We start from the raw sequence: 22,941 nt of genomic DNA, 5'->3' as shown, positions 1-22,941 counted from the left end.
TTCTGACACTGAGCAGTCATGTGGGTATTGTAAAGAGGTCAGTGGACCAAAAGCACAACTATTCCTTAAATGTCAAATTATTCCAAATTTTATTTCAAAGTTGAACAGTCGAGTTTTCAACAAAAGTTAGATAAACTTATTGTACTATAAAGAACATAAATCTGCCTCTTTCACTTCATCCTGATGGAAGTAAACCTCCGTGAAGCCTGTAAAGCTGTTAGAGTTTAGATTTTAATTTTAAATTCACTATTATTTGTAAAGATGTTTGCTAGGGGGTCGTTTGTTTATTCAGAATTAAACTATAAAAAGCAACTGTCAGCAGCCTCCATTTATTAAAAATGCAATAGGCCCTCCAGATGTTTTTTATCATTTTGGTTTTGTGATGCCAAGATGAATGTAGCACTTCATAACCATGAACGGGGGTGATGGAAATGGAAAAAGATATTGCTAAAGATAGCTGAAGATGAAAAAATACATAGGGACTAGGCAAAGATTAACACTTACTCAAGAAAAACAACTGTTGAAAAGAACATTAAATCATTCGACTTGAAGAGAGAGAGAACTATATAACATCACCCTGAGATTTGACGGCTTCTTCTCCAACCTAATCAAAAATAGACTAAAAAAAACATCATATGAACAACGTCTAAACCACTTGGCACCCCAGGTGGACTTTACTGAAATCATCAAAGATTTTTCTTCAAAGGAGGAAAAAAACGACTTGGTGGCACTTCAATACTTGGCATCCTTTCACTTGACTAGAATGCATTTAAGATACTGTGCACTTCCCGTCATTGTTCACGTTTTCAGAGAGCACGGTTCTTGTCTTGGTGATGGTAGGAGCCTCTTGAGCTCAGTTGCCTGCTTTTGTGTCTATCGGCTGATAGGCAGCACATTAAAAATTAAGCAGCGAACGGGGAAAGTGGCTGCAGAACAGAACACCGGATCAATGAACGAGAAGTAGAAATATTGAGATGAAATGTAGCATTTATTTTTTTTGCTGTCCATTTATTTTTCTCTTTCAAAATATGTACTTTTGGCATCTTCTTGAAGAAATGAGTTTCGTTATTAGGAGCTAAATTCAATCCCACAACAACAAGACTTTGGAGGTGCTGTGATTTGTACATGCTATTGATAAAGGGAACCGAAAACTATGGGAAGTTTTACATTCTGCAGAAGTCCTGTCCTATGTCCTACAGAAGTAGTCACCTACTTTTGCAATATATCTGACTAACAAAGAGAGAAAATCAAAAAAAATATATTTTTCTACATTGCTTGTTGCCTTATAACTTAAGAAGCAAACCTCAGCTAAACTCAAGATCCTATACGACCATTTGGTACAGTCAGCTTACTAACCGGTGGAAGGATCTGGGACTGGGAGATGAGGCTGTGAGGCAGCTTGTTGTTGCTGTGGCGGTTGGTGGGGATGACCTCCGCCCAGGTCACCTGGTAGCCAGTCAGCTGCTGGTGGGGGGGATTCATGGACAAATCCCAGCTAAAGATGGCCGTCACATTGCCACCTCTGACCTCAAAAGATGCTGTCAGGTTGGCTGCCTTCACCAGGACCTTCTGAGTGGACACAGCTGAAAGAAGCACAGCTGGGGGTTTGAATGATGATAGATATTGGGATGGTGGACAAATTCATCATATTAAGCCTGAGGCACAAGCAAACTGCCAATAAGTCCCCAGCTGTCAAACTAGAACATGATGATAGCTTCTCAGCTAGTTGTGGATGTTTGTGTGTTCCATTTCGACATCATTTGTCTTCTATTTTGTACAGTTTATCTCTTATAAGTATAGATGTGAAGTTTCAAAGAGCTATTTACCTTTTGTCATTTAAATACAAGTGTGCTCTTAGAGAACTACAGAAACATAGAGTCAAATTTTAAAGAAAACTTGTCAAGAGCTTGATGAGAAACTTGATAGCAGTCTCTTCCATAATTCAACTAACTTAGTTTATTACAAAGACTGGAAAAAGGAGGAACTATTACCAACAAATCTTGAGAGAATTGAATTAAAGCTGAGCTATGTGCCATGCTATTTTTTGGTTGGAACCAGTTGCCTGCCAAACACTGGAAACTTTCCTATCCTGTTACCTTTTGGAGCAAGACTGGCTAGCTGTTCACCAAGAAAAGTGAGTTCTAAATAAATACAACAGAATAAATAATGCATCAATTTAACGTCTGTGTTTGCAAGACGTTAGGCTCTGCTCGTCTCACCTGTTTCTCCAGAACAGACGATGGGTTTCGGACTCTTGGCCTGTATGGTGGCGCAGGACGGAGTGAGGAAGCTGGTGCTTTCTGCCAGAGGACGGCTTTTCTTGCTGAGTGGCTGCAGAAGGACTTTATACTTGCAGGAGAAAAGCAAACCCCTCAGGCTGGTAAAGCTCTCCTAGATAGACAGATAGATAGATTCCCAATTCCAGATTATTGTAAGTCAACATTCACAGCAGACGAGGCAACAATGACTGTGTTTACCAGTCAATGCTCTCTCTTAGATTTTTAGATGTGAATTTGTCCATCTGTGTTGCAGCTGCGTGTCATTATAGCCACTGGCAGGAAAAGCTAATACTTTGTTTGCCATTTACATCCAGTCATAATGTTACCTGGGTGGTGGTCTTCTCCATGGGTCTGGTCTGGTTGTATCCACAGTACTCTGGTCCCCACTGGATTCTGTAGAATTCAACTGAAGGATCTAAACAAGCAACACAAGATTGTAGCATGTCTTGTAAGAGCATAATGACCCCAAAGAAAAACATCATTTTTATGCAATGTCAGAAAATAAGTTCAATAATAATTTCATTGTTTCAGACTGAAAGACGTATTTAACATCTCGCTCTATTAACACAAGCAGTATTTTTAGTTGTTTTTTTTTACAGAATCTGGTGCAAATGGTCCACTGTTGGCGATTTAAATGTTTTGGATGAAATATTACAGTTTCAAGCTTAGATTCGGTTCATTTTTCCAACAGAACCGCATGTCAGACTTGATTACTTCATTGGAAGGCTGAAAATCTGATCATTCTCTCTTACAGTTCCTGGCTCTGACAAATGGTGTCAGTTTGGTGACTTTTTTAAAAACAACGTGTCTTCCAAACCCGCCGGCAGGTTTTGGGGTTCAGAAGGTTAAAAGAGCTACACCCTCTAAACAATCCACCGCTGCATTATTTCCACATCTAACCTCTATGAGAGTGTTTCTACTAAACACAACCAGACCTATGTGTGGTTCAGCATACATATGACAATGATAACAATCCTCTACTCTGCCAATGGGTGGATGGCAAAAAAAAAAAGTGGAAAAAATAATGTTTTTTCTTTCTTTTCCAGAAACATAAACTCTTTAGCGCATACCTGTGGGACTACTTCAGAAAAAAACTGAAGGTCATGTGGATAAATATTGTTCAACACTGAAATTATATTAAATCCTAGAAGAGATGACAAAGTTTTCTGTTTCAAGCTGCCAATCCATCTAATATGACACATGATATTCGGAGCATTTTTGTTTGACATGATGATTAGAAGAGTCTGTATGCTGACAGTTCTGTGGTTGTCAAATTTGTGGTAGAAAACTAGAGGAAAAGGATCACCAAAATCATAGGGTTCATCCTCTGTGGGCCATGAATGGGGGGAAATGAGTTAACACAGCTAATAATAATTCCTGTAAGACTTTAAGAACAGACTTTCTGGTAAAACTTAAACTATAAAAAGTACAAATAGGTGGATGTGCCGTGGTGTTGCATACTGATTCCAGACTAAAAACAATAACAGACTGTGTGAGCGGCTGAGTTCAGGTTCATACATGTAGGAAGTTTATATTTCATCTGATTGTCATCCTTTGTGTTGGAGGAACATGGATTGTTTGCCTCATTTGTCTTGATGGCAGAAACTCACACCAGCTCTTGTGCATATTCTCTGGGTGGGAATTTGGCAAATTCACCGTTTGATAGATTCCAATTGATTCTTGATTCAGTAAAAACAGCGGTTAACATTAGGTCTCCAGTGGTGAACAGTGTCTCTGCTGTGCTGTTAATGTTATGTCTCCTGCAGTGTAGAGAGGCCCTTTTGCTAACAGGCTGAATCCAAATTGCTGTTTGGGTGCTGGGCTTTGAAATAAAATACATTACAGAGAAAATTATTTTCTTCAACCCACAAAAGTTGGTTAAAATGAACTATTTGCTGTTCCTGGACCTTATTGCTTGTTTTTAATGTTAGTCTGGTGTACTGAAAGCACAAACTACCAACTTTTTCATGTAACTCATCCTGTTTTAAACAAGACATCAGCTTAATGATCAAATATTTTAGCAACTAAAAAGGCAGTCATGCCCTCTGCTTCTGCCTCGTCTGCACCCTCTCTCCCTCTCTGGTCTGTGAGTGGGTGTGATAACGGCAGGAGAGGAGACAGTCATGCAGGAGGCCAGGTCACCTGTTTCTCATTATTCGCTGTTATAAAAGCCCAGCTCAGACCTTGACTCATCGCCAGATCATAGAGTCTGTCACATATGGGCCTTACCTGCCTCCGTCTCCCTCTGCAAACCCAGCCGGCTTCTCCCCTCTCCAGCCTCTGCCTGGATTTCACTGCCTGCACCTCTGCTTCAACCTGCTCCGGGCCTTAGCCACGTTCCCCTGCTCTGCTCCATGAGCTACACCTCAGTTAAGTTCAGCTGCCTGTCACACCTCCAGGCCTATCTTCTTGTTGAACAACCCCAACTTTCCAAAGACTCACAGTTTAGCTTTAAATATTCAACATGTTCATACTGTACACTCTGTGATTCTGCACTTGGGTTTTCAAGACACTGTGTCCAAAATCATCCACTCATTGCCTTCTCCCTGCTTAGGGACTACTATATAGTGAACTATGCAGGTAGCTCCTTTGCAAAAGCAACATTTTCGGACATTACTCGAGTCTCTATCAGTTCTGCTGCTGCTATGGTAACTGCCAGCTATGGTATATTATAATAAGTGCAATATCCAAAAATAGTAAATGTGGGAAAAAAAACAAAACTTTTTTCCCCCTTTTTGTGTTACATCACTTTACTTTCATTAAACATCCTAATGCAGTTATTATTTTTTCATTTTGACAAGCTGCATATACAGAAAAGCTATATTCCGTAGAAAATACATCTCAACACTATAAATTAGCTGTCGGAAATCTGCTGAAATGCCACCAATCCTCAACTGGCTCTCTCTTCCGTCTGCCCGTCTGGCTGCCATTCTTCTTCGACGCAATGCATGATGGTACAGATTGCTTGGTTAGTGACCATCAGCTGTACAGTACTTTTCATGGTGCATTGTTGGATACTTTGAGCGCACTATATAGGGTGCAACAATTGTAATTTAGCACTACTAAATGGAAAACCCGCTATGTAGTGCACTATACAGTAGTGACTGATTAGCTGATTCTTAATCTCCACAGCATTATCTTTTAAACCTTCCAAAGCTGAATACATCATAGTATATCTTTGCATCCACTCAACTAGCAAACATTTTTCCTTCCAGGGCTTTGGAATCACTACATTTCTATTTCTCTCTATCATCACACAAGCCTCTGTGGCCCTCCATCGATCCAAACTGCAACACATTACCAAAGTCAGAGCCTTTTCTATTTGTCAGGAATCTGTTTCTTTCTGAGATTTAAAATGTTGGGTCGTTGGTTCAGCTGTGTGCATTCAGCACCACTATCATCTTCACGTTTTCCACAGAGGAATGTCACATCTATTTATATGTTGCATGTTGAACAAATAACTTCTAAGTGAATTTTCTTCGTGGTGTTCAAGTTCATCACATTTTTCTGAATTCACTGCTCCAAACGCACCACCCGGGCGCTGCACTGAGCCTTTGAGGTTTAGTCAGCGTAGCATTACATTATCAGTGGATGGCATTTGTGAGAATCGTACATGTTTAGAATTTTTTTTCTGTGCATACCTGTGCTACGCTGCCAGTAAACATGAACCTGGAGCTGTCCATCCTGGTAGAACGGCGTCCCAACATCCAGGATGTCACCTGTCGGGTTCCTTGGAACAGTTCTGATGGCTTCAAAACAAAAAAAACAGAATTAATCTTCAAGCATGAACATTGGCATGTTGGAGCAATGCCGTGATATAAGAATGAAGCTTATAAAGATGAGTTAACATGGATATCACAAATTAGAATTTTAGTAGAAACAGAGAGGATAAAAAAGATCTTCTCAGTTTTTATACATGCACAGTTTGTTTTGATCTTATGCAGGCTATATGGATAGTCGCAAACTCTACATAAACTTTGTCTGGTGATGTGGTGTCCACATTTTAAAATCCAGGCTGTTTGAGATTTCTTATCGTGCTAAAGCTTTCACTTTTAATCAAATGGAAAATGTGGCGATTTATTTTACACGTCTGCTCTGTAGTAAAAAAGGTAGAAATATGCTTGAACTGCTGGGTTTTTATGGCACTGATTTTTTTTTTTATGGCAAAAACAGTTTTGCTTTTTATGACAGCTAAATAAAAATTTAAGAGATGCAAAGAGATTTTCTTTGCCTTTTTAGAAAACTAATGAAAAATGGTCTCAGTTTATGAACTATTTTTTTACTTATCTATAATGTAAATTCTCAGTAATCCAAGTTATTGTAGTCATAAGCAGAAGACAACTCTTTATTTTCAACTCTCATCCAAGAGGCTCCTTCAATCCTAATGCTGATGGCTTATAAATGACCCAGAGACTCACATGCGTCGAGGTGTGAATGCCACTGAAACTACTGGTGAGAGATCTCGGGACTGCATGATAAGTACCTGATAAGTGGTGTCATCGACTCCATCCTCTGATGAGAGAGATGGGTGTCCAGGTTAACATAGATTTTTTTCCTTAACCCTCTCTTTTAACTCTGTGAGCCATCTCTCACCAGGCAGTTTCACAACCATTAACACCTCGAGGCATGTGAGGTTTGGGATATAAAGGAGTGATGGGCAACGTGATTTGGTGATGGGAATAAATACCAGGGATTCCCCACCAGTCATGGAGAACTGTGGAAGTCTCTTGGATAAGAGATTAAACGTATTCAAACACCAAAAAGAGAAGTACAATTGTCTTTCAGTAATGCACTTACCAAATAGATAATATTCTGTTTTTCTTTTTTAAAAAGTCTGCTACTTTTTTCCTCTTATGAGTACCACATTGTGAAGGCCTTCCTTGAAGATGTTCTTGTAATTTACAGAGAAATACTAGTTAAATTTTAGAAAACAATGTGGAAAGTTTCCAGGAAGCTACCTGGATATGACTGGATCCATAAATGAAAGCATTGCTGTTGTGTGATATCATGTTATTTTGAATTCAAATCTTTTTTTTAACCACAGAAAGCTTCCATCGTTTGACGTATTAAATATACGACATGTGTTTTTCTCCAGATGGTAGTACGGGGAAAGGTCAAAAGGTCATCAAAACTATTAGCTTGGCAATCTGATCATCACTTATTAAGATGGCTTTCATTGGATCCAACCGGTGGAAAACATTCACACTTTTTATTTCAACAGTCTGGCAAAATGTCGTGCGAGGAAAATGTCTTTAAACTTTATCACCTTGAACACTCACACAACAAATGTTTCTTTCTCTCAGTTTCTACTCAGCAGCGCAGAAGTGGGCACCAGCTAATCACTTCCATCCTTGTTCCACGATGCATTCACTCTCACGTTCATTTCTGTAATTATTAATACCATTTATTCATTTTTCTTTTGCACAATGTCAGCCGTCACTTTGAAAAGGAACACCTTGACATTTTGAATTTGAAAGCTAAAAGCTCCATCACGCTGATAAGACTGTAGGTGTGGAATGTTAAGGCTGCATCTGGGTGGAGTGCAGCTCGGAGATACAGACGATCAAAGATTTAACATCCCAGTGGGAGAGAGTCTTTCAGATATTTAAACCCAAAGGTGCTTTCAAAAAAATATCACCATAAAAGTTCAAAATACAACTTAAAGAGCCTAGTAATGCGGTTTGAAAGCCGAGACGGAAGTTTTAGAGCAAGAACTATTTCATATTGCTGTTTTAACAAATCTTTAGAGGACTCTTAAGAAGACATTTTTCCTTTATGTCAAGGTTATCAAGCTGAAATTCAAACCGCCAGCGTGTCCTTTGTGATTATGCATGAAGACATACCGCGCTGTGTGGTGAAGTAGAGGACAGCTCGAGGTCCTTTGAGCTGCGTTTGTCCCCAGTAGGACACGGCTTGGACCTCCACGCTGTAGCTCCGGTTCGACCGCATGCTGTCCAGCTCCACGTGGCTCTGAAAGCACACACAAGACGAGAGTCGCGACGTCTGTTTCCAAAAAAAAAAAACATCCTTTTCTACTCTGTAATTTTGGTCATTCACAGAAATAAATAAATAAATAAATAAATAAATCTTGCACTTTATTTTTCTTGGAGCTTTCCTACAAACCCTGAAAATGTCAGCCAGGGAGAGGATGCTAAAGGCCATGTGCCATTTTCAGTTTTAAGCAACCCTCTTATACCTGCTTCCATTTCTGGATGTCAGATATCGGCTTGTTACTGTGTGTCTACTACAGGCAACATCAGAAAAATAATGTCATGTTCATGTTACTGTTAAAGGAAACGCGCAGCTTGAATAATAACTCCGTCATGGTGACAGTTTTTCTATTTTGACTTATTAATTGCTGGTGCAAATCATGTTCGGCCCCTGAGGCTCCGACGTTTAGACAGCCGATTTTTTTAATCACTTTTATTAAACGGGTTTTATTAAAAGATTTGTCCAAGACGGCGTAAACTAATGAATTTACCCTCAGGGGTCTTGGACTCATTTTTTATTGTTGCCTCAGATCTCTTAATATATATTTATATTAAAAAATAGTAAAAGTTCAGTGACATAAAATACAAGCAAGTAACTGATATCATACATGACACAAGAGGAAAAGCCTTTTTAATATGTAATCAGTTTAGTTTTCACTTGTGGACATGACATTTCTACAAGTAAAGAAATGCACTCCTTCTCCCCTTCTGTATTAATGATCTATTGTATACAGCCTGGTGCACCAGGTTCTGCATCCTGATTGGCTCTCTGGTGTTATTGTCCCGCCTATCTCATTGAAACTGACGGCTGATTGGACCAGACCTGACTCCTGGCCTCCGATCAAGCCCCACACCTGTCTTTAAACACCTGTCATCTCTGCATCTGGGGTTAGCCTTTGTGTCGTGTTTGGCTTACTTGTGCGTCTCTCCAGTTGCTGTCGTGTTAAGGATCGAGTTAGGATGCTTGCGGTTTCATTTTGAGATTCAAGGGTTCAGTTAGGTGCAGTCCAACTGAGCCCTCGTTGGACGATCATTGTTAGTTTGTAGATAGGGGTGCTACTTCCTGTGTATTTTCAGTTTGATTGGTGGAGTTTTTGTTTTTGTTTTGGGGGACTTTTTGGAGAATTGTTGATTCAGGTATTCTGACTAGTGACAAATGAGTTGTAGATATGTTGAATTAGAATTGTGTCTCGTCAAATTTGCAATATGAATATGGTGGTTTTGCAACTGGTCAAAAGCAGTTGTTGATATCTATAATTGTTATTACTGGTCTGTCATATAGCACAACAAACACAAGTTGCCACTAAGATCCACCTAAACTGGTTCAAATGAAGTTCCATAAATCTCAACTTCTAACTTTACCCTTCCACAGATTGTATAGCAAAACACTAAGATTTGATGCTTTACTGCAGTGCGACTTGGGACTTGCAGTGGACTTCTCTTTCAAAGGTTTTATGATGTTTATGAAGGTTTTTTATGACTGCCCATCCAAACGTCGTCAAAGTGCTCCTGACTTCGAACTTTGTTTATTGGCTTTTACAATCAGTATTTCAAGTTAAACATGACAAGAAGTCTCTTAAAAATCCTCATTTTTAGGGTCTTAAAAAGCAGTAGTGCATTTATCAAGTGCAGCTGTGCCCCTTGATCAACAGGAAAAGTCCTGTTAAAGTGGAAAAAAAAGGAATGAGGCAGTGTGCAGTCTGACAGTATTTTCAGTGGGTTTATTAAATGTGACACAGCATTTTATCTGATCCATTAATTCATTTGTTTTGCCAAAGGAAAATAGGCTAAAAGAGGTTAAGGACAGCACATTTACTTGCACGACTTCACTTGTTAGGCTGGAGGAGATTTAGATGTAACCTGGTGTGCAGGATAATGGTGAGTCAGGAACCTCTTGACATTTACTGCGTCGGTCCTCACCTCTCTGACTGTCTTCCTCCTCTTGGTCAGCGATGAGGCAGAGGAATGTCCAACCGCCGTCCAGCTCCAGCTGACCTTGTAGTGGTGGATGGGGACGTCCAGGTCGGCCGGCATGGTCCACTGGATCCTGGCCGACACAGTCCTGCCGGGGCCGAAGCTCATGTTGACCATTTTCAGCTCAGTGGGAGCCGGAGGGTTGGAGGGGTCTGAGGGTCACATGTTGGATGGGGTTGATGTGTGTGTACAGACAGATTATTACAGCCGTGACACAAAAAAATAAATAAATCAGTGACTGTTTTTCATTTTAGTCGATTTACCTTTCTAAAAATGGAGGGTAAAGTTACTAAAATTTCAGTGCAATTTTTCAGCTGGGTAAAAAAATATAATAAAATATGTATGTAGAGTACATTCACTGTCTCTATGCAGTGAAAATAAAATTTATTAATAAAAAAAATCAGGGAAATAATTAGCAAAATCTGGCAGCAAAAACGTGGCAGAAAAAAATATGTTTAAAAACCAGTGGAATAGTGTAGCCTTTATTCTGTAGACTAAAAATATTTTTAGCGGATTTAATTAATTTATTTTTAAATGGTGTAATTTAAAAAATTAAATATACACATTTTTCATGTGGACATTATTACAGTTGTGGCCATTTTTTTTCTTTCTTTTTTTAAACTAAAATTTTATGGTTAACAAGTAAGTTATTTTTTGCTAGTTATTATCTATAGTTTAACAAAACTGAAAAAACCTTTAAGATGTGATTGTATTTTATTAAATTACTTAGTTTGAATTGATTTTGTTTCTAAAAGTTTTTAAAAATCTATATATTGTGATTTATTTACAAAATTCTTTGATATTAGCTTGTCACAAATCCGTTACCTTGATTGCTCTAACCTGTACTAAAGGTGCAGTTAAGAGAAAGTCTGATTGAATGATTCCTTGCATTGTGTGAAGCCGGTTGTTTGTTGATCAAATGTCAGCAGCTGCTGCAGTCCAGATGTGTCTTGCTTAAATTTCTTTAGTCGCAAAAGAATGAAAATGACAATCCAGCCTGTGACTGGTTGTCCAGTTTCTGTTTAAATCACCATCATCGAGCTGCTTTTTAAAGTCAACAACTGCAGGGAATGTTTGTTTTTTACTGTCGAGATGACAGGTGGCATTTAGTTTTTTCCTGTGAACACAATCTACAATTTTAAGGATCCTTTTTTTTTTTTTTCCATCCACAAGAACAAACAAACAGACACACAAACACTGACCTCTGCTGGAGTGGATGTGTCTGCTGGGTGTGGTGAAACCTCTGGTTCCGTGGGTGTTGACGGCTGCCACTCTGAACTGGTACCAGCGACCGGGCCTGATGTCGGACAGCCTCGCTCCCTGATCTGTGGTCTGTGATGGATTACACATGGAAAAAGACGGAGGATGTTTCTTTTTGTCTCAGTGTTCTTGCAGTCTCAGAAGGAAGAGATAATGCTCTGTAACTGATCACTATAGTATAAGTATCAATAACTCAACTCAGTCATGTCGGTATGAGACTAAAAGCAGAAAAAGGCCTTTGTTTAGTCTCCCCCTGCTTTCTATGCTGTTTTATAACATACAAGAATTCAGTTTAATGGTTTCCATTTACATATTTTACAGTTTTTGTTGCGACAACAACAGAGCAGGCATAAATGAGTGATTTGAACAAAGGCCATACAGCCTTACGTCGGTGGCTCTGAACTAACCTGTGCAACCACCTGCCAGGAGGTGGCGGCGTCCTCACTGGGCTGGATGCCAAAGTTCCACCTCCTCTGCAGGATGTAGACGACAGGCTCTGCAGAGATGTTGAAGCGGGAGGACCAGCGTACCTCCAGCCGGCCGGAGGAGAGTTCCTCAAAGCCCAGCTCCTTCCTTGGCTTCAGAGGAGCACCTGGACGGAGATGCAATGCTACTTAGAATTCAGTTTTCTGGAGATCACACACAATCTTTACTTTAAAAAAAAAAGCAAAATATGATGTGATTGTAGTTCGCGGGTGAAAAGGTCGACATCTGATGTTTTATGAAGTGATTTATTCTTCTCCGATATCCCTCCCACTATCTGCCATCTACTGTAATTCTCAGTACATATTACCCATGTCCCAGCAGAGAGGACACGGAGCTCTCAGTCAGCTCAGTCAGCCTCCCCCGGGGCTACAGGGATTTACAGCTTTACTCAGTGCCATGGTGTGAAAAGGCAAAATGAGTTTCCCCCACATCATTCCTCTCCCATCATGTGTGTTACCATCAGCAAGGCCCGAACTCGCTGCTGAAAGCAGCAAGCAGGATCTGTTTTTCCTCAGCTCTCTTTGATCCCTCCTCCGACAATGGAGGCCTAAGTAGGGCAGACTCCACCTGACTCTGACTCGCAGCAGCACAGCCGCACACTGTTTGTTAAGAGAGAGATTTTCCACCTGGAATTACCTCATTTATCTGAGAGAAGGCCCAAGGGAGGCTGAGATGACATCTTTTTTTTTTCAGTTGACAAGAAGTTTATGACAGTTTAAGTATGTCACACTAAGTAATGCTTAAAAACAATAATAATCACACAGTACTTTTCTGACAAATGCAGATTTAAAATAGCTTCTAGTGCAATAAAATAGCAACTGCACTTAAACCTGTGACCTGCTTAGACCACCTTTGACATACGCACACTGTGTTGGAGGCAGAGTAGAAAAATGCCATTTAATTCATGGCGTTTTGCTGTTTTTAGATTGCATTTGCATTTAAATTAATACATAAATGCATAAAAAGTTTCAAAGTAACTTTTAGGCAGAGTGTCACGATGAATATCGCCCACGTGCCGCTGGCTGTAATCCTGTGACCCAGAGTTCCATGGAAACATCAATACTGATGTTCTGTTTGATGAACACCAACTTGTAGAGCGTCGATCTTTCCCCTGCAGTTGATTAAACACCTGCAGTCATGGCAGAGCAGGAATGATCTGTGTTCCAGCTGCACACAGTTTGTGATTTAACAAAATTGTTAAATGTCAGTTATGTATTGACGGCATAGCAGCGGCAACTTTAGTAATCTTCATGTTGTGTTTTTGCTCAACATCAGGTTGTTGAAGTGTGGCAGAAGTTTAGCAATGATTTAACTCTGGAAGTCTAAATCTGTGTTTTTAAGACTGTGGTCAGTAAAGTGCAAGTGTTAAAAGTTTATTTAACACATGATATACCTTCTAACATGTAAAAAAAAAAAAAAAAAAGCCATATAGACATGTTAGCTAGGGAAAAAAAAAAGATTTTTACCACTTTTTTACTGACAAGTGAAATGAATAACATGAATCATCTTGTAGGAACTCTTGGGGTCTGGCATTCATGTGGATGCTGCTTTGACACCAACCACCTACACATTGTTTCAGACCAAACACTCCAAAATATGCTAAACTACAGAAATGAAAAGGGCCCAAAGTGTTGATCTGGCCTCCAAATAATCCAATCTAATAGAGCATACACACCACAGTATACCATCAGAAGTCCTGCATCCAGGCATCAATGAGTCAAAGCTGTTGGTTTTAATGCTGAGGCTGACAGGTGCATGTTAAATTACGTCTTGTGGCTTGACTTACCCTTATAGAGGTCTTTGGGAGACTGGCAGGTGTGGCCGCAGCCATTTGAGCAGCACTTCTTCTGAGCCGGACATTCTCTGTCCTGATCGCAGCTCTCCACGCAGGCAGCTGCAAAGCCGCTGGCTCTCTCTGGAGGCGGACAGACGCCCTGTTTCACCTCCAGCACCGACTGAAGAAACTCACAGCTGGTCACACACTCCCAGTGCTTTTTAGGAAACACCCGCTATAGGAGTCGGAGAAAAAAGCAGCTAGCATCACAACCCAGAGAGCTCATTTCACTTTGAACTGTTGGGCTTTGAACTATTTCTAATGGTAATGTGACCTGTTTTTGCTGTCAGGGTTTCTAATAATATGTACTCATCTATTTAATGAGAAGGAATCTGCAGAGGGCTGCAGAAGAATTTTTTTTTCACATTTTTGACACAACCAAGAGTTTCTTGTCAGGATTACTGGATAAAAATGTGCAAGATTCGAACACGGTGATGTTGTTGCTATGGTTGTTCCAGTGGTGTGACTCTCCCTACAGAAATATGGGCACACAGTGACATTTTTGGACATTTGAATCGAATAATTTCAAATGACACCAATATAGCATTCATATGTGAATTTGAGCAATACAAAAACCTGCAAAAATATCTAAGACTCTCTTCATTTTGATCCGTTGATGCTGCTGTGTTTGCTGAGGACCTCCTTCTGTTCCAGCTCCACTTAACAGACGTTCTAGCTTTGTGTCGAATCAATGGTTTCACATTAAAACCCCTGGCTGTTTCTGATCTCATAAAAACTCCTGATCCTAGAACACAGCAAGCGTACAGTGTGACTGACTCTGTGTTAAAGTGTACCTCACACAGTTCTCTGCAGTTGCTTTTCCTCTTCATCTCCCAGGAATCTTTGCAGGGCTCCAGGCACTGTGGAAGTGAAAGCAACAAGAGTGAGCAATGACAGGTTTCAGCTGTATATGAATGAAGAGATTTTAAGGGGAATCTGTCTCTTTAGATTGATGAAGAGCGCTCTCTTACTGAAGAATGCTGGCGTAACAAGAGTGTCAGATAATTTAAATCTCTGTTACAGGTAACAATAACTCCGCCGACGTGATGAATAAGGTGTCGGTTTTGTTATTAAAGCATGAAGCACTGACTGGACTTTTATCAAAGCAGGACTGATGTAAGATCAGGATTTAGATTATGATCTGTCATCTTGCTGTCGGAAGAAATATCCAAAAAAAAGAAAAAAACAAGCTGTATTGCAACCAAAAATGTTAGTTTTTTTAGGAAACATCACTGATGTTATAGGAGAGTTCACAGGGAGGTGAAACACTCAATCACATTTATATATAACTATTTAACGAAACCATTCAGGATTCAGGGTTGTCTTTTTGGAAAGAGTTTGAAGGTATTGAACTCATTTTTAAGTTGTCTTACAATCCCAGCTGCTGACAACGCCATTAATGAAGGGAGCAAAACATGAGGAACTCTTTAAGATGTAATCCAGTCCAGTGCTGCACCACCACCACCCACTCTGACCTCAATAATAAACATAAAGGAGAATTATCACCTTTTTGACAACGCCGACAAAAACTGAAACTGGAGAAGCTTCGCAAAAGCAGAATTTACGGCAGAGCTGTTGTACTGGGATGGCATTAGATTTCACAGGTGTACCTACTAAATGTATGTTGTCAGCTTCCCCTGGTAATCGTATTTAACGTTATTTGTCTGGGATTTAAGGGAAGAAAATGTCACTGTTTAAGGCGTCAACACATGGCCTTCAGGCAGTTAGTCCCCTGCTGTCTTTCCCACATCTCCTGTCTCTTCTTCACTGTCATTTCATGAAAGTCAAACATGACAAAAACAAAAAAATACTATTTAATGTTTCAATCAAACAGGTGAAATATGAATACATTCATACAACATGTTGTGTATTTCCACAACGTTTCAGTCTAAATGTTTCAAAGCTTTTCCATCAGTGAGGAGGAGCACTCTAAATCTTTTGATCTTTTTTGATTTTTTTTAAATATAAAAACGTTATTATTGATATTTACACCATTTACATGTTAAATTGATGCCAAGGAGTATAAACTCCTAAATTCGTTAAATCCTAAAAATTTGTGGAAATGCATCCAAAGATGTGACCATGATGTAATCCATGGTAACAGCCCTGTACATGAACTGTAGTCTCCAGAGTGAACCTCGGGTGCATTTCCATGTACAAGCATCCTATACAGCTTCTGTGGAATAGAGTAATACTTCCTGAACTGAAAAGTCATTGCCAGTAAACATGTTGTACAACCTCATAATGTATTTTGGAAAACATATTGGTGGTATAAGTTTCCTATGTACCGCTTGTATCATTATTTGTTCTTCATTTTGTATTCGTTGTGCCTCTCATCTGCTCCTGGCACATTCAGCTTGTATGGCCTTGGGTGTGCAGAGTAAAAACATCCCTCTGTCCTGTTTCGCTCTGTACACTTTGACTCACTGTTTGGGAGACAGATGCACAGCGTACAGATGCAATTCACTGGTAGGCAAAGCTGAAAGAATCCTTTAACAGTCACAGATCCAAGGTTACCTGTTTCTCCCTGTTCTTTTATCTGCTGGGACTGAGAAAGTGACAAGACGTCGGAAGTCTAAATCTACAGTGCGCAACAGAAATGACTGCAATGTCACTTAAATGTCAAATGACTCCAAATTCTATTCAATTATTTCCAAAGTCAAAGAGTAGAATTTTTGTACTTCGACTCATGGTTTAGATACTACACCTATTACACACCTACCTTTTTTTTTTTTTAAATTTACAGGCTCTAAAGTAGGAACTCAAAGCAAGAAAAGTCTGTACTTTTTCATTTTTCAATACTTTCTTTATTCCTTCCTTTATTTTTGATATCACACCCAATCCTCCTCGGAGGACACTGCATTTCCGGAGAGTTACAGAATCCTGTCATTTCTCAACTGTATTTTCAGTTACTCTTTGCTGAAGGGTTTGTGTTGCTCTACCTTTCTGTTTAGAGTACATCCAAAGGTCTCTATTGGACTCAAGTTAGGCGACATACTTGTCCAACGTCATAGTTTTAACTTTTACTACTTTAGAAACTCTTGGGTGACTTTTGATCATTATCAGCTGGAATATTTCTCTTCTTCTCTGCCAAGCTTCTGCAGACTGGAAGTCATCTTGTCAGCCAGTATTATTGGTTTATCCACAGACATTCATGGTGCCATTCGTAACTATCATCTCCAAACCATCTGACTAAAGAATGAGCTCCCAATTTTCATCAGGCTTTTTTTTTTTTTTTCATGTCTCTGAACAAAGTATAATATTCCATTTTTGTCCTAAACAGAAACAAAAGGTATTCTTCTTGGATGTCACCCACAAGGTTAATGTCATGCAGTGTCCTTCATACTTTCTGAGCTGCCACAGAAACTCCAATTTCCATTAATAACCCCTGTGCCAAGTCTGAACCTGTCTGTTTTTCAGAGCTGGATTGTGCAAGTAGTGCCTGTCTATGAAGCTGTCTTAGGAGGATGACCACTGATTAGTGGTACTAGGGCTTGTTCTATGCTACCTGATGACCACTGCAGCTGTTTCCACTGATCTTTAGTTGGTCATAGATCTTCCTGCGTGTTTCTTTTGTGGAGTCTCACAAGATTTTTCATCCCTCTCGCCTTTTTTGTTGGAGTCATGACATGCAGATAGACACATTTGTCTAAAACGGAGAAACTTCTGATGTTTACGGCTCATTTTATAATCATGTCAATGCACTTACTTTGATTGGAAATGACAGGTGTACTCAGTTAAGTTTCAGTGATCACAGGTTTATTCACTTTTGTTGCTTTGAGTTTCTATTGTCTTTGTGACGTATTTATTTTTCACTGTTAATAAGAGGAAATATTCTAATGTTCAATTTAGAAATAATGCAATTACTGAGAGGTGCTGCTATTCTGTTGTATGCTGTAACTTCATTTTGAAAGGCACGAGTCTCGTTTGTGTAGCTCCATTGCAATAACTGCATACCGCTGATGGACACTTGCTGTTTGCGAACTCACTTTATTGCAGAATCTCCACATTATCTTTTTACAGTCTATTTTAAGTCAATAAAAAAGTGTAAATGTAATCTGACGGGGTTGGCGCTCCACTATATGTAAGCACACACTAAAAAAGTGATTGAAAGCTAATGAATGCTGCCCTGCATTCTCAGGCTGTTTCTGGAGCATGTCAAGAATTAACAGTGTGGCCCTCTATACCATAAAGCCGAATCCTGCACCAGTAAGCAGAGGCAGCCCAGGGGAGCGAGTCTACACTGATTGTAATTTCATGCTGTAGTGAGAAACAGTAGGGAGGAGAGCAATGTACAACAGCCTCGCAAGGGCACTGCAAGTCATTTGAAAGTTAGAGAAGCACCGTGAACACTTAGCAAACTTGCTGAGGGCTGTAGAGAATATGCCTCAGGAATTCGGATGCTCGTGTTTGTTTTCTGTTGTTGTCGGTCCCTCAACGGCTTGCTTCACTTGCCTACTAAACAGCACATAAAGATGATGAGGTTGATCCATTTTATTGGCGTATTGAATTTTACTGGTGTACATTCTTAAATTTAACGGGTTGTAAAGTACAGTAGAAACATCAGAAAACTAAAACCACATGAAACCCTTGCAAAGGTGCAGTTAATTGAATCCTGTGTTCCACATTGTTTGTGCAGTAGAAAATGACTGAAAGCCTGGTTTGCTTTCAGATGTTAGTTACTGCTATCAGTAACATGCTTATAAGGTTTTTTAGCAATTAGGGCAAAAACAAAGCTTGTTTTAAGCTGAGGGAGTGGTGGCTTTTTAAAAGATCTGGCAAGGAATGGGTTTTCTCATCATCCCGGGGCATGTTGTCTCCCAGTGAATGAGGTGAGCAAGCTCATTCTTAACAGCTGTTGAGGATTGCGAGTGTGTGTGTGTGTGTGTGTGTATTGGAGGGGATAATAGTTGTCGGAAACTATGAAGAACTTAGTAGGAAAGAGGCCCTCCTTTAAATACAGCTGATGTTACTCAGTTTACGCACAAACTGCAGAAGATCCTACTGAGTTGGCTTCAGGCTGTTCACTACTGCACACACCCCCACACACCCGCCATTAATGCCTCACATATGCACAAAGAACTCCGTCCAGAATATTCATATGGCAAATCCTACATCTACAGTCGTAAAACTAAACGTGAGCCTGGATTGGCATTTTGCTTCATTCACACAATAAAAACCAGTCGTGCCGAAAGAAATATTTTCGCTTTAAGTAAAATCCTTCAGTGATCAGATAGCTTTCACTCACCTCTGATAGCATGAATGTAACATGGTTCGCCCCGCTGTGCATTTTACAAAGCACAACTGGAAGGTGTGTGAAAACTACGCTTTCATATTTATCCATTTTTCCTGACAGCAATTGTTTTTCATTCACTCCACCGCAGCGTGAGAATCAACTCACATCAGCTCGCTTGAATTATGTCAACATGTATCATTTCTGCTGCTATTATGACTATGTGGCAAAGCAATATGCACTTATGACAATATCACCACAGCAGCACTGGAATTACAACAACAATAAATAGTGAAGGATGGTAACTGTGAAGGACTGTCAAACCGAGCTTCGAGTTCAACTGAATACAAAATAAATGATAGAAATGAAGGTGCTTTAACCCTCAAAAGCAGTACACAGAGGAGCAAGTTGTTGGAAGACACATTCAGCATGGTGAAATAACTTTTTAGGGTTGATGCGCAGAGCAATGTAGAAAAATGCCTTGTTTGTTGTAAAAGTTGTTTTCAAAAAGCAAAGTAGAAATATCTCAGTAGCATGTGGAGCCACCATTTTTTCAGTATTGTTAATGACGAGTCTATCATGTCTAACAAAAAGCTTTTTTTCTTTTTCTTTTTTCTGATTATTGGCATTATAACTACCGCATAAACTTCTGGATATCCAACTAACTTATAAGCATCCAGGTTTTTATTTGTCAGAAGAACAATATGTTATTTTACTATTTCAATGCCAGTGCGTTGCTTTGATGCAAAATATTTCAAATCAGTTTCCACATTAATGCATGATTATACTGGTATTACCACTTCACTGTCACCCTGTCAACATGTTAGAGGCTTTTTTTTAGAGTTAACATTGCCTTACAGCCAGTGATGTGTACCACCTCAGGGTAATAAAAGAGAGGGAGAGAAAAAAGTTGCTGCCAAACGGACTACCGAGTGCACATGGAGTACAAGTCTTCCTGCTTTGCGATGAAGAATGCCTTGAAGCATGTCTGATAGCCCTGTTCCAGGCCTGCCATCTCATATCTCCCCTCCCTGGTCTCCACGAGAGGACTACTCCGCTAATCCAGACTGACGTTCCCACTCTCGTGCCATTCCCTTTGTACCTCAGCGTCAGTTAGTTTTCTGCCCCATTTCAAGCTTAAATCAAGCATTCCATTTCACCAAATAAAGCTGACTGGGGGAAACTTTGTGATGTGGTTGAGAGAGATTTGAGAAAGCACCTAAGTCCCTGCTGGTAGCCAAGACAACAGAATTTTTTTTTTCTCTGGGCTGCAGAATTTAGTGCTTAATTGGAACTGGTTCGGGATCCAAGCTGTTCTTTCAGGTTGCACAATGTGACTTGTATCTATTTTGCTGCAGTGTAAAGCTGTGTGTGTGTGTGATGGTGTAAGTGTGTATTTGTATTGCTGAAGTTGTGGGGACCTGCATTCCTTCCCATAAACTAAATTATTCCAGTTGAGGGTGAAGACTTAGTCAAAGGTTAGGGTTAAGCATGTAGTAGCTGTGGTTTGGTTTGTGGTAAGTCTTCAGGAAATGAATGTAAGTCAATGTAATGTCCTCTAAGTGATGCTGGTGATAGATGTGTGTGTGTGCGAGTGTGTGTGTGTTTTGGCGGTGGATGCGCCCCACTCCTCCATGACCAACCAGAGATAATGGAGCAGACAACTTCTCTGCTGACCGTGCAAAACGTTGTTCTTTTGGTGCTCGACGCCGTTTGATTCGCTGCCCAGACAAACCCCTCAGAGAGGAAACAGGCCCCGTGTTTGTCTCTGGCTTCCTGTTTCAACAACTCGCATTGTCTTTGAACGCGTTCCAGACCTTTAAACATCCACAGACAAACCTCGGCTTTTCCCGAGAAACAAACTGCAAGCAAATTATCTCACAAGTACTTTTATTCGCTTGAAAATGTGGGTTTGAGGCGAAGAAGGGTGAAAGAAAAGGATGTCTGGCTCTCAGTCAAACATCACAACAAGGCTGTAGGGAGTATTGAAGTCCACTAATGACTGCCAAGTGCTACTGAGAGAAGGTCGGTACACCACGCTCGATGCCAATTGTCTAAGTTGTGAGCTAGGACGCCAGTGTCAGTGAATACACATGATGTCCCTCCATGGCTCCAATGACACAGTGCTATCTTAAGCCCTTTTTTAAGAGCTGAATCGACCCGGACTGTGTGGGAGTGTCTTCCTAATCAACTCTGGCACTTGCAAATGGCTATCTGCCTGGAGGAAATAGTGACAGAAGGATTAACAAGCACTCATTACCACCAGGGTCCGCGAGGACGACATGGGGCCAAATGATCACGAGCCAAAGTGATGGGCTGTCTCACAGCAACAAGCATCAACAAGCTTCTCATCAGGCCTCTCTGAGCTTAAGAGCTGAACAGAGATGTATCAATGCTGGGACATGAGGAAATCTTTCAAGTGCTGAACAAGACATGCACAAAATTTTGTTTTATTTTATCATTAGGATGATGTTGATCTCTTGGTAATGGTTAAAATATCAAGTGTTGTTTGTTTAGAAGTCATCTGATCTTGTAATTATTAAGAATTTCCATAGATGAGTGAGTCTTATGACATTGCACTTTTTTTCTAAACTCCCCATTCATCTACTTTCTTCTGCTTATTCAAGGACAGGTTACAGTGCAGCAGGCTAAGTAGGGCCTTCCTAATCCCTCAACAAGATCTGGGTCTCATTGACATACCCATAAAATCTAGAAAGGAAGATGCCCCAAAAAAAGAAAAGCCAATCTAATAAGATGCCCGAACCACTTCAGCTGGCTCCCTTAGAGCTCCGAGCGCCTCTGAATGCTCCTGGCCCAGTGTCTAAGGGTGTTTTCGCGATCTCATACTTTCAGTCCAGACCCCATCAAGAGCTGAGCCGGTACAACTCCTACAGTATATACTTAGACTTTACCCCTTCTATACCATCTCACTAAAAAATGTTATCCGCCCACACTTCCTGACATGACATATTTTTGAGTGAAAAACAATATGAAGACAAGTTTCAAATCAAATCATACAGGGATTTTTGACTGTTTGCTCAGTGACTTCAAAGCTACGATCCTAAAGAGCTGCATTTGGATTGACAGCACGTTTGATGTGCCCACAGGCAGCAGAGCAGAGCGTCTGTGCTTCCTGGTGACCTTGCCATGTTATGTGATGTTTTTACCCTCCTTCATAAAACCACAGAGATTTGGAGTGAGCCACCCACGGCACAGCTGTACTGACTGTTCACCCAAGCCCGTCTCACCCGCGCTATCAGGAGCCACGGGTCACAAAAAAAGTTAAATAATTAGACTTCCGCCTTTCTCTTTGTAAGTGTAAACAGCATTCTTCCAACTGATATTTAATTACAAAACTTTGACCCGTAATACTGTTTAGCTAGCTACTACAGTCATGGGTGTATTGGGAGAACCGAGCACTCCAAATGCAAATATGATGCCCATTTATCTGACGGAAGATGCTCATTAGGTGCATAAGCTCAAAAGGTTTTCTCTTGTCCTGTTTGCTTTCATGTTGTGGGATCTATTGCACAATGTTGTCATCCATGACCCCACCTGTACATGCCCCTCTTAAAATCACATTTAATGGCATGTCTAGTCTGCCGTCAAGTTTTAAAACCACCATGGCTCAACAATCCAAATTTACAAGTGGAGGTGTCCTTATAGATGCCCTTTTTTAAAGACAATGGTCCCAGGAGATTTTGTACTGTTGTAGGCTCCTTGGGAACTTGGTAGAAGAACTTATTGTGCTGTAATACATTTTTATATGATGGACGAAAGGTTTGCTGATCTCCCCAACCAGCCCTGTCTCCCAAGAATTCCATTCTTATACAACTAAACTGCATTTTCAAATATGCTTTAAGGGAAATGCATCTTCTGACATAT

General features: G+C 40.2%; 1 protein-coding gene across 1 annotated transcript in view; it reads right to left on the bottom strand.

Moving 5' to 3' along the window:
* Positions 1-22,941, bottom strand: part of anos1a (anosmin 1a) — a 36,026-nt gene that overhangs the window by 2,411 nt on the left and 10,674 nt on the right. The window contains exons 3-12 of the mRNA XM_008284091.1: positions 14,618-14,683; positions 13,776-13,998; positions 11,911-12,095; positions 11,446-11,575; positions 10,190-10,395; positions 8,119-8,249; positions 5,921-6,021; positions 2,606-2,694; positions 2,220-2,391; positions 1,357-1,583 (exon numbers count right to left, since the gene is read on the bottom strand). Of these exons, the coding sequence (XP_008282313.1) occupies positions 1,357-1,583; positions 2,220-2,391; positions 2,606-2,694; positions 5,921-6,021; positions 8,119-8,249; positions 10,190-10,395; positions 11,446-11,575; positions 11,911-12,095; positions 13,776-13,998; positions 14,618-14,683 (1,530 nt within the window). The remainder of the gene's footprint in view (positions 1-1,356; positions 1,584-2,219; positions 2,392-2,605; positions 2,695-5,920; positions 6,022-8,118; positions 8,250-10,189; positions 10,396-11,445; positions 11,576-11,910; positions 12,096-13,775; positions 13,999-14,617; positions 14,684-22,941) is intronic.

The sequence above is a fragment of the Stegastes partitus genome, unplaced genomic scaffold (assembly GCF_000690725.1).
Source record: "Stegastes partitus isolate 25-593 unplaced genomic scaffold, Stegastes_partitus-1.0.2 Scaffold345, whole genome shotgun sequence".
Lineage (NCBI taxonomy): Eukaryota > Metazoa > Chordata > Actinopteri > Pomacentridae > Stegastes > Stegastes partitus.
Note: the sequence above shows the minus strand (reverse complement) of the source record. Positions and strands in the feature narration are given on the sequence as shown.